General features: G+C 45.0%; 1 protein-coding gene across 1 annotated transcript in view; it reads left to right on the top strand.

Moving 5' to 3' along the window:
• The window catches only part of slc13a4 (solute carrier family 13 member 4), a gene marked incomplete at both ends in the record, with an annotated part of 56,156 nt that overhangs the window by 29,747 nt on the left and 13,909 nt on the right, over positions 1–12,500 (top strand). Inside the window, one exon of the mRNA XM_083657128.1 lies at positions 5,159–5,278. Within this exon, the coding sequence (XP_083513254.1) occupies positions 5,159–5,278 (120 nt within the window). The remainder of the gene's footprint in view (positions 1–5,158; positions 5,279–12,500) is intronic.

Genomic DNA, 12,500 nt, shown 5'->3' with positions numbered 1-12,500 from the left:
CTTTTCAAGTGGACCCGGGAACGGTTTGCTGTCCGTGCCCGGGCACGGAACACAATGTTCACACTCATCAAACGAAGCGGACCCGGGGTCGGTTTGGGGTTAGTGTGCTCGGAAACGCTCACGGGACATGAGTTCAGTGTCTGGGGCCACAGAGGCTCTGAGATCAAACAAAGCTCACAAAGCTGATTTCCTCCACAGCTGCTAAGCTCACTCAAGCTTGTTGGACAAAGGTTGATTGTGCGTGCGTGTGTTGCTTGTGTGTGTCTCAGAGGTCAGCCCTACTCAGACAGCTAGTCCTGAGATGTGTGTCTCAGAGGTCAGCTCTACTCAGACAGCTAGTCCTGATATGTGTGTCTCAGAGGTCAACTCTACTCAGACAGCTAGTCCTGATGTGTGTCTCAGAGGTCAGCTCTACTCAGACAGCTAGTCCTGATGTGTGTCTCAGAGGTCAGCTCTACTCAGACAGCTAGTCCTGATGTGTGTCTCAGAGGTCAGCTCTACTCAGACAGCTAGTCCTGATGTGTGTCTCAGAGGTCAGCTCTACTCAGACAGCTAGTCCTGATGTGTGTCTCAGAGGTCAGCTCTACTCAGACAGCTAGTCCTGATGTGTGTCTCAGAGGTCAGCTCTACTCAGACAGCTGGTCCTGATGTGTGTCTCAGAGGTCAGCTCTACTCAGACAGCTAGTCCTGATGTGTGTCTCAGAGGTCAGCTCTACTCAGACAGCTAGTCCTGATGTGTGTCTCAGAGGTCAACTCTACTCAGACAGCTAGTCCTGATGTGTGTCTCAGAGGTCAGCTCTACTCAGACAGCTAGTCCTGATGTGTGTCTCAGAGGTCAACTCTACTCAGACAGCTAGTCCTGATGTGTGTCTCAGAGGTCAGCTCTACTCAGACAGCTAGTCCTGATGTGTGTCTCAGAGGTCAGCTCTACTCAGACAGCTAGTCCTGATGTGTGTCTCAGAGGTCAGCTCTACTCAGACAGCTAGTCCTGAGGTGTGTCTCAGAGGTCAGCTCTACTCAGACAGCTGGTCCTGAGATGTGTCTCAGAGGTCAGCTCTACTCAGACAGCTAGTCCTGATGTGTGTCTCAGAGGTCAACTCTACTCAGACAGCTAGTCCTGATGTGTGTCTCAGAGGTCAACTCTACTCAGACAGCTAGTCCTGATGTGTGTCTCAGAGGTCAGCTCTACTCAGACAGCTAGTCCTGATGTGTGTCTCAGAGGTCAACTCTACTCAGACAGCTAGTCCTGATGTGTGTCTCAGAGGTCAGCTCTACTCAGACAGCTAGTCCTGATGTGTGTCTCAGAGGTCAACTCTACTCAGAGAGCTAGTCCTGATGTGTGTCTCAGAGGTCAACTCTACTCAGACAGCTAGTCCTGATGTGTGTCTCAGAGGTCAGCTCTACTCAGACTGCTAGTCCTGATGTGTGTCTCAGAGGTCAACTCTACTCAGACAGCTAGTCCTGAGATGACGTTGCAGAGAACAGCAGTCAAACCTGGCCGCAAATAAAAATACAATGAAATATACATACTCAGAATAAAATTTCCTCAATCTCAAAAAGAGTTGGGCTCGTACAAATTTTCTGCAATGCTTTTTACTTATATTAGTTGTTTACCTTGTGGTGACAGCACTGCTTTTGTAGCATCGTTTTTCTTTTTCTTTGATTTGATTTGATTTGATTTATTTGACACATTTTCATAAAAAACTTTACAACAGTAAGGTGTAATAAAAAAAAACAGTCAAGGATTACATAAAAAAGCTTACGCTTATTTCCATTATGGTCCTTGTTGGTAAAGGGGAAAGGGGAGGAGGGAAGCACAGAAGCACATATAACATACATTAATCAATACAACTACCTTAAAACAGACCCCAGCCTATAACTAATGTCCCCCACTGAGCCATTTTTTCACATTTGTCTTAAATCTGCTTAAGTTACTCACTACTTTTATCTCTGTTGGTAAGCTGTTCCAGAGTACTGCAGCAGAGTAGACAAAAGAGTCCCTGTATACGTGCAAGTTGTACTTTGCTGGTACAATGTCAGTGGGGCTCCCTCTAGTGGAGTATGTGTGTGTGTCTTTAACCCTTTTAAAATAATCGCTAAAATAACTTGGGACTTCTCCATACACTGTCCTGTGTACCTGGCACAACTGTAACTGCTTCACCCTGTCTTCCACCTTGAGCCATTTGAGACTCTTGAAGTGAGAGGGCTCCAGGTGGGTGCGGGGGGTAGCTTTAATATGACTCTGACTAGCTTATTTTGTGACGTCTGCAGTTTCTTCTTCAGGGATTCTGGGACACTGTTGAACCAGGAGGTGCATGCATAATCGTACAGACACTGTATTATAGCGCCTGCAAGTGTTTGCATGGTTTCTTGATTGAGGTATTTAGCTAGTCTGGCCATGAATCTGATCCTGCTGTTGATCTTGGCGAGGACTTTCAACGCCATACTCTCTCCTGATAGAGTGTTGTCCAGAACACAACCTAAATAATTAACTGAGAGTTTAGCAGAGATCTGTGTGTCTCCTACTTTTACTGCAAAGCCAGGGGATCTCCCTAATTTAATTTTGGTCCCGAACAAAATGGACTCTGTCTTTCCTACGTGAAGAGACAACTTGTTGTCGGCTAGCCAGGGTTTTTTCTAGGGTTTTTTCTAGGGTTTTCTAGGGTGAAACATATTAATTAGCCCCTCAGTATTTCTTGCACAGGTTTGTCGTCTTTATTTGATGGTTTGTATCGGCTGTGCACTCACTCTCACTTATTGAGAGTGATGTTTGAGGGGTTTTGAAGGAGGGGTAAAGGGGATTTTGCAGCACGTCACCTTTCCCCCACTTCCATACAGCGCTGTACTGTCAGAGCTCAGTCAAGCGAGTGAGATCAATCTCACGTTATGACCGACCGGGCTTGTATAGAGAGGCAAAGTGACCGCCTACTTCCTGCTTCAGCACTGTACCAGCTCGGACCAAAACTTTAAAAAACTACACAGAAAAAATATTTTCTTTAAATCTGCAATTTCTTTTTACGTTTTGGTCCGAGTGAAATGTTATGTGGTCTCTCTTGTTTCTAAATATATCTCAACCGTTTGGTTTGACGAAGTAAAACTATTTTTATAAGCATTTTACGAAATGTCTATGGGAAAATAAATGGCGGATGAAAATCTCTGGTACAGTGCTGAAGCAGAAAGTAGGTGGTCACTTTGCCTCTCTATAGATGTGAATGACGCAACACTCCACAGACTGACCACCACTGCTCTCTTCCAGTTATTACACTCACTCATGTTACTGTCATTGTTTGTCCACATTCATTCCATTTGTATTGGGAACTAGGAATTTCCCAGGTCAAAGGTCGGGAATGTGACGTCACCTGAACTGGGATTTCCTACCTCGATCTTGGAGGAGCCCCAACCCCGACCTCAAAATCCAAGATGGCAGCTCCGTTGGCGATATGACGATATATTTCGTCTGGACGAAAGAAAATGTATTTCGTCTCATATGATGCTCTATCGTTTATATCGTCTTGCAAATCACACTCTTTACGGCAATATTGTCCGTCATTTGGATGACGCTGTGCTTTCTTCATTCTGTTTTCTTTTTTACTCACGTCCACAGTCCACACACGCACCAGACTCTGTGTCAACAAGCCCCTTGCGTCCCTTTATAAGTGGCACAAATTAGCCAGTGAGTAGGCTAAAGAGCAGGGAGATGTTACCTCCACTCCGTCCGCCTAGCCTACCCGGGCATTTGCGCTGTGTTAAGTCCGCGTTTGATCCATATTTGCGTGTGTCCTCCTAACGTTAAACCTGGCAAAACATCTCCTCCCATCCTCTCATCATCCCAAGGAAATCCGTTGAGGGCCGACAACAAAACGTCTATCGTTAGCTTTAGCTTTTAGCTTTCCCTGGGTGAGTTGTGTTGGTTGGATAACCGTGAAATCCCGGAGTGGAGTACTTTTGTTGAGTGAACTGAACTGGTAACATGGAAATCCCGAAGTGGAGCATTTTTGTTCCTTTATAAACGAACTGAGAGAACTGGACTGAACTATAGGCTAAATAACTTTTATTCTCCCTGTTTTGCTCTAATGTAATCTTTGAAAATGGAACTGGTGGCGTGGTTCAGTTTGTGTTTCATTCTACTGCCCTGCAACTAATTATTATTATTTGTGTTGTAAAGAATAGCCATGCTTATCTGTATTCTGAATGCATGTATCCTTTGTGAGGTTTGACAACATTTTAACTGCTTTAACTGCTATAGTACATAAATAAATGGTCATGTGGTCATTTTATATAAACTATAAATTGAATTTACAGAAAATATGCTACTGTATATCGTGATATATATCGGTATCGGGATATGAAATGACCTATATCGGGATATGAGATTTTGGTCATATCGCCCAGCCCTAGGAGCTCCGTGCTTCAACATAGTGAAAGCTAATACACTGTTTATTAGCACTACTGTCTTACACACAGCACTGTCTAATTTCTATCTGTTGCTGTGGTGCTTGTATGATGCACAAAATACAGTGTAACGTTTGTATCAACTGTTACATAACAATGGTTGGCCTGGCTAGAGCTAACTAACCCTTGGCTGGTTTCCTGACTGCTATGTGTGTGCCAAATTTGAAAACTTTTCAACAATCAGACATTGAGCTAGAGCCATTTACAGTCAGTATAAGAATAAGAATTAAAGCTGCAAGCAGCCTCAGCAGGTATTCACAGTACAGCGCCCACCTGGTACAGCGCTCGCCTCTGAAAATCACTCAGGACCTCTGTAAACAGCAAACGTCATACACTGATGATGTCACAATGTCTGACATCACTGATGATGTCACAATGTCTATGATGTGATAGGATGGTGGGTGTTGATTGTGTTCGTGTCCACCCTATTATAGATTTATGAAATAATTGTTTTGATGTAATGGGTGTGGCTAATCACAAAAAGGCACCTAACTTCCAAACGGATTCACCTAACATTACAAAACTCTGTAGAAAGGTTGATGGAGGTATGCACTACAGTGCCCTCTAGTTGATTGTTAACATGCTTGAGTTTTAGCTAATATTGTTCAGCGAACAAAACATTTCTATTTCTGGGCCTCGTTCTTTCTTTCTCTCTCCCCCCCTTCTCTCTCTATGTCTCTCTCTCCTTCTCTCTCTCTTTCTCCAGTCGTTATCCGGATGCGAAGGTGATCAACTTCGGCACCTGGTTCATCTTCAGCTTCCCCATCGCCATCGTCATGCTGGTGCTCACCTGGGTGTGGCTGCACTGCCTCTTCCTCGGCTGCAAGTCAGTGTGTGTGCGTGTGTGTGTGTGTGTGCGTGCATGCGTGTGCGCGCATGTGTGTCTGTGTGTGTGTGTGTGTGTGTGTGTGTGTGTGTGTGTGTGTGTGTGTGTGCGTGCGTGCATGCGTGTGCGCGCATGTGTTTCTGTGTGTGTGTGTCTGTGTGTGTGTGTGTGTGTGCGTGCGTGCGTGCGTGCGTGCGTGTGCGCGCATGTGTGTCTGTGTGTGTGTGTGTGTGTCTATAGTGGCTTTTAAACATGAAGTCTGGATCATGTCTGGCTAGCGGCTAGCAGGATATTTTCCGGTTTTACCTTTTTAAACATGAGGGGTCTTTGTTTAGAAACAGCTGGAAATGGTCAGTATTCTCTCTGCCAGTGGGCGGGGGGAGGGGGTGCGGGAGCATGCACGTTATTCCCTACAAGGCAAATAGTTGTCGTGTGAGTCGTCGTCGGCGCTGTGCTCAATTGAAACAGCTTTAGCGAATCTGTAACCAAACTCCATTCAAAAACATGCCGTTTTAACTCGAGGGTCCATTCCAAATGAGCGCTTCCGCCTTTGTTACATAAAGCCGCCCAGTCAAGATAGTGGTCGGACCGTCGTCAATCACTGTGGGTGATTTATTTTACAAGTGGCATTCAAGTCATATCTGACTAGTTTTCAATGTATTTCTCCCCACAAAAGTTAGGCTAGGCCTATGTCTCACTTTTTCTGACATGGATCAGCAGCGCAGCAGTAAGCTCTCTCCTCTCCTCGGTGTGATGCACCGGACCTGCCTGCCTGCATAGCTGAAGCGCGTTGGGATCCCTAGCTCTACCAAACAATTCAAAGCTGTTTGCAGCACTTGAGGAAACCGTGAGTTTGCTCGTTTAATTCGTTGATATAATCGATTCCCCGAACGATTCATTAATTAATAAACTAGTGAACGTGAAGTGCCACCACCCGCCCACTCAGACATGATCGGGATTATGAGCTGCCAGTGTTTAACAGCAGCCGCTTTTCCTATTATGCGGATGCTATACCGGCGACCGAGATGAATATGATATGGACTCGCGGGAGTGCGCGTAGGCCGGCTAATTGTTGTTTAACATGCAGGCCAACCGGCTAGCAGCTGGTTATAATACTGATTCCACTGCATGTTAAGAAGTGCTTGTGTGTGTGTGTGTGTGTGTGTGTGTGTGTGTGTGTGTGTGTGTGTGCGTGTGCGTGCGTGCGTGTGCGCACATGTGTGTCTGTGTGTGTGTGTGTCTGTGTGTGTGTGTGTGTGTGCGTGCGTGCGTGCGTGCATGTGTGTGTGTCTGTGTGTGTGTGTGTGTCTGTGCGTGCGTGCGTGCGTGCGTGTGTGTGTGTGAGTGTGCGCGTGCGTGCGTTCGCCTGTCTGTCTATGTCCTACTTTTCTGCTTGAACCTGGATTATGATGAACCACCAAACACAGGTTGTCACAGTGACTCAGGATAATGTGGTTTTTGTTCCGTTTTGTTTTCGCCCCTGTTTATCTGTCTGTCTGTCTGTCTGTCTGTCTGTTTGTCTGTCTGTCTGTCTGTCTGTCTGTCTGTCTGTCTGTCTGTCTGTTTGTCTGTCTGTCTGTCTGTCTGTCTGTCTGTCTGTCTGTTTGTCTGTCTGTCTGTCTGTCTGTCTGTCTGTCTGTCTGTCTGTCTGTCTGTTTGTCTGTCTGTCTGTCTGTCTGTCTGTCTGTCTGTTTGTCTGTCTGTCTGTCTGTCTGTCTGTCTGTTTGTGTCTATCTGTCTGTCTGTCTGTCTGTCTGTTTGTTTGTATGTCTGTCTGTCTGTTTGTCTGTGTCTGTTTGTCTGTCTGTTTATTTGTTTATTAAAAGGATCGCCATTAGCTGACGCCAAGATGACCGCTAGTCTTCCTGGGGTCCAAGCAATTACACATTACATGACAAACGATAGTAAAATGCAAGCAATAGTATGACAATAGTAAAATGAGAATAGTAAAATGACAAGCAATACTCAAATGCAATAAGCACAAAAGAAAATCACAGAAAACGGAATAAAAAGTAATACAAATCAAGACAGACAATAGCATGGTCAGCTAGTCCTCTAGCTCAGTGGTCCCCAACCACCGGGCCGCAGACCGGTACCGGGCTACAACGCATTTGGCACCGGGCCGCGAGCCGGTCCAAAAATGGTTTTTATAAACATAGGCTATAATATTATAGGCTGTGTGGTAGTTGAAACATAGTTTCAAGTTTACGTTTATTTATGTTTGTAGTTAAAACAAAAACATAAATACTGTATAGGCTACATACAGTACAACACAAAAGGCTGTTAGGGCACTGCACTAGTGTAACTAAAACCATTAACTCATTGGCTGCCAGCCATTTCTGGAAAACAGACACTCCCAGTGCCAGCCCTTTCAGAGCGTTTTCAGTGATTTCTCAAGACCCACAGAATATTGTGTGATATTACTATGTAAACACCGAACACGCCCAAAGAACGATGAGACTCTTGTATCATCAGCAAAAAAAAGTTTATTTATATCATTTTCCGTTCTTTAGTTATGAGCAGTAGAAGATAGGTTGGTTTCACCAAAAACAGATGTTTCAAACTAGAACCTGAGATAATGAGCCTTTTGTGAAATGAAGCATTTCAAGCACATCACTGACTCTGAAGCTAATATGTTCTGATGTAGTGACACCTCAAATATCTGAAGAGTAATTTCCTTCAATAAAACAGCAAAAACAAAGGAATTTTGATGGCAAAATAATATTTTTTAGCTGCAACCAGCAGCGCTGGCCCCTGCATGCGCAGACCCTACACCTTCTTGCTGGTCTTGATTTACTGCTGGTGGGCATCAGGTATTCTAGCTTGTGTTTGCCAATCTGTCCATCGAGCCTGCTGTCTGGGTCGGTGTTGTATGGTGCCCTGCGTGCCCCACCCCCCTCAACTGCAAACTCCTCCTCCGTGGGAGTGTCTCTGGTGGCTCTCTGCTGCACGAATTTTCTGCTGCACGTTTCAAAGTGCGCTGCTCCCAGCGTCTATTTTCACAGCGCTCCGCCGTTTTTGTGCGCCGGCTCCCAGCGCTTCCAGCTGAGAATAATTTAACTTTTCAGAAAGACGCTGGTGTCGGGTGCTCCTTTTCTGGCAACTAATCATATGGAGAAACTATCGCAACAGAGACAGAAAGGCTCAATTGTGGGAGCAGATTGGCTGCTGTTTACAGCTAACGTTACAGCATGCATCGGTTTCCGTTTCCCCACGGCTTCTTCTACTCTTTTTTTCTCATCTTTCTCTAATCCGGAGAGCACTGTCGCCACCTAATGGGTCCATAAAATAGCTTATACACCTTCAAAATCCCCCATACTTTTACAGGAGATGCATCAGGCTTTGATCCACGTCCCACCGTCAAAAAACGCAATTGACGTCTTTAGACGTCAATGGCACTCAATGAGTTAAAATTGACAACCGGTCCGCAACTTTTTTTTTCATGTATCTACCGGTCCTTGGCACAAAAAAGGTTCCGAACCCCTGCTCTAGCTGACCTGTAGCTCTAATGTTACAGGATCAGTCAGTAAATAGGCTAAGTAAGTAAAACTTTATTTGTATAGCACCCTTCTCAGCACGGATGCACAGAGTGCTTCACAGCCGTTTAACTCATTAAGTGCCATAGACGACCTAACTCGTCTTACATAATCCAGCGCTTGAGTGCCAAGGACGAGCTAACTCGTCTTACATAAACATTTTTTTTTTTTGACGGTGGGACATCAATCAACCCCTTTTACATCTTCGAGATAACTATTGGAGCAAGACAATGTGTGTAATCTATTTTACCGACCACTAAGTGGCGACAGAGACAGAGTGAAGCCACAGCCACGGACCCGTGGACCAAAAGCAGCCTCCTCCCGCGGAAATGGCTTGGCGATTTTACAGTCAGAAGCCCGGAGACACACACACAGAACGGACAGAGATCCCCTCCGCCCCGGAGCCGCGGAGCAACGCGCGAACACACACACACACACACACACACACACACACACACACACACACACACACACACACCGCGGGAGCAAGCCATTCAAGGAAATGGCGAGGCGATTTGACAGTAATCCATTTCAGACTCGTCTTGCCCGAGAGCGGCCGCACGCAGACAGGCAGGCAGGCAGCAGCAGCAACGCGCTTCTGACACGCCCGCTGTTAGAGCCAGGAGGAAGGAGGAGAAGACACACGGAGGGAGGAGTTTGAATGAGAGGGGTGTTTCCTGTTGTTATGGAGGAAATTACTGTTCAAAACTATTGTTTAGAATGTCTGACGGTCTTACTGATGCCAAAAATGAATGGTTAAAGTGACTGTTTCACAAAAAGCCATTTATCTCTGAATAAATTTCCAGACGCTGAAACCATGCTGTACTCAACGGCTAATATCTACATAACTACTAACTCTGCAAACTAACTCTTTTAGACAGAGAAAGCACACATTCTATTAGTTATTTTTAGATGATTGGTGTTCATGAATTCTTAACAGAAAAGAATCCTCGGCTGTTCTAAAATGAGCCAGAATCGTCAAAAACACCCCTGGCACAACTTACCTACAGGAATGAAAACATGGCTGGCATTCAATGTGTTAAAAGCAAAATATAAAATACAGAAAAAGGACATAATGATAATTCACAACAAGCAGAATAAAAAGTTCTGAGTTCAAAAATCAACAATTCAATCTACAAAAGTCCAAACGCCTGTCTGAAAAAGTGGGTCTTCAGCTGCCTCTGGAAGATCTCCACAGACGCAGAGGTTTTTAAGTCCTGGGGGAGCTCATTCCAGAGCTTTGGGGCCAGCGCCTCAAAAGCTCGGTCCCCCTTTGTCTTCAGTACAACTCTCTGTACTTTAGAAAACACACATTGAGAACAAAGTGATGTGACCAAGATCAATGTGTGTGAGATAGCGTGTATGAGTGTAGATGGGTTCTGAGCTTTAGTTTAAAACAAACCCTCCAGTTGATGGAACAAACACCGCTTGGTAGTCAATTCCAAGATGCTATTCACCTTATGTTCAGGGCGCGGGGGTGGGCCAAATTCTTCCGGGTCGTGTTAACACTTCCGGCAGTCACGGCGCGAAATACAAATCAACGTCATGAAGAAGAGAGTTGTTTTTGTCGCGGACAGTGCAGGGGGTAAAACAAAGAACGTAGCCTACTACTTTGAGCTTGGTACACAGCAAGCAAGCAGAGTATCCACTGTTAGCCAGGTCAGATAATGTTATCGTCGACAATGACGAGCACTTTCTTGTAAAACATACCTGGACTCCAACAAAGAAAGCTTCAGATGGTTTCCTCTCCTCCGAGCACAGCACGCGCCTTTCACGTCTATAAGACCCGCAGACGTTAACGCAATTCCCTGGAATGCGAGAATTAACGAGCCAGTTACATGGCATTGCATTCTTAGACATTGCCGTTTGCTTTTATTTGGTATGTTACATACAAAATTATTAGTTAATTCAGAGTTAGATTATATTGGAGCAGCCAGCCATTTGACCATGACCCCCACTCGCCCCTCTGGTGGAGTGTGTGTGAATACTTGAACTATAAGTTATATTGTTGAAAGGAAATTGAGGAGTTTGGGTATAAATACATGTAACTCTGTGACAATGTAAAAGTAGGTTGGCCAATAGCCATTGCTCAACAGTAAGCCATGTGAAACGTGTATGGATGTCAGCTACGCTGGACCTGGGGAAGCACCGCAAGGACAAGCTAGCTGCCTTGTTTTGTGCTACTTGTAACTTCTCAAGAAGACCTTTAGATGCTGATGACCATACCACAGAGCAGTAATCCAAATGACACAGAACTAGTGAACAAATGTTGTTGTTGTGCGTTCAGCTTCAGGGAAACGTGTTGATGTTGTTGTTGTTGTGCGTTCAGCTTCAGGGAAATGTGTTGATGTTGTTGTTTGTTGTGCGTTCAGCTTCAGGGAAACGTGTTGATGTTGTTGTTGTTGTGCGTTCAGCTTCAGGGAAATGTGTTGATGTTGTTGTTTGTTGTGCGTTCAGCTTCAGGGAAACGTGTTGATGTTGTTGTTTGTTGTTGTGCGTTCAGCTTCAGGGAAACGTGTTGATGTTGTTTGTTGTGCGTTCAGCTTCAGGGAAATGTGTTGATGTTGTTTGTTGTTGTGCGTTCAGCTTCAGGGAAACGTGTTGATGTTGTTGTTTGTTGTTGTGCGTTCAGCGTCAGGGAAACGTGTTGATGTTGTTGTTTGTTGTTGTGCGTTCAGCGTCAGGGAAACGTGTTGATGTTGTTGTTTGTTGTTGTGCGTTCAGCTTCAGGGAAATGTGTTGATGTTGTTGTTTGTTGTGCGTTCAGCTTCAGGGAAACGTTTTGATGTTGTTGTTTGTTGTTGTGCGTTCAGCGTCAGGGAAACGTGTTGATGTTGTTGTTTGTTGTGCGTTCAGCTTCAGGGAAACGTGTTGATGTTGTTGTTTGTTGTGTGTTCAGCGTCAGGAAAACGTGTTGATGTTGTTGTTTGTTGTTGTGCGTTCAGCTTCAGGGAAACGTGTTGATGTTGTTGTTTGTTGTTGTGCGTTCAGCTTCAGGGAAACGTGTTGATGTTGTTGTTTGTTGTGCGTTCAGCTTCAGGGAAACGTGTTGATGTTGTTGTTTGTTGTTGTGCGTTCAGCTTCAGGGAAACGTGTTGATGTTGTTGTTTGTTGTGCGTTCAGCTTCAGGGAAACGTGTTGATGTTGTTGTTTGTTGTGCGTTCAGCGTCAGGGAAACGTGTTGATGTTGTTGTTTGTTGTGTGTTCAGCGTCAGGGAAACGTGTTGATGTTGTTGTTTGTTGTGTGTTCAGCGTCAGGGAAACGTGTTGATGTTGTTGTTTGTTGTTGTGCGTTCAGCTTCAGGGAAACGTGTTGATGTTGTTGTTTGTTGTGCGTTCAGCTTCAGGGAAACGTGTTGATGTTGTTGTTTGTTGTGCGTTCAGTTTCAGGGAAACGTGTTGATGTTGTTGTTGTTGTGCGTTCAGCTTCAGGGAAACGTGTTGATGTTGTTGTTTGTTGTGCGTTCAGCTTCAGGGAAACGTGTTGATGTTGTTGTTTGTTGTGCGTTCAGCTTCAGGGAAACGTGTTGATGTTGTTGTTTGTTGTTGTGCGTTCAGCTTCAGGGAAATGTGTTGATGTTGTTGTTTGTTGTGCGTTCAGCTTCAGGGAAACGTGTTGATGTTGTTGTTTGTTGTGCGTTCAGCTTCAGGGAAACGTGTTGATGTTGTTGTTTGTTGTTGTGCGT

Source organism: Poromitra crassiceps (genome assembly GCF_964638095.1).
Source record: "Poromitra crassiceps genome assembly, chromosome: 2".
Classification (NCBI taxonomy): Eukaryota; Metazoa; Chordata; class Actinopteri; order Beryciformes; family Melamphaidae; genus Poromitra; species Poromitra crassiceps.
Note: the sequence above shows the minus strand (reverse complement) of the source record. Positions and strands in the feature narration are given on the sequence as shown.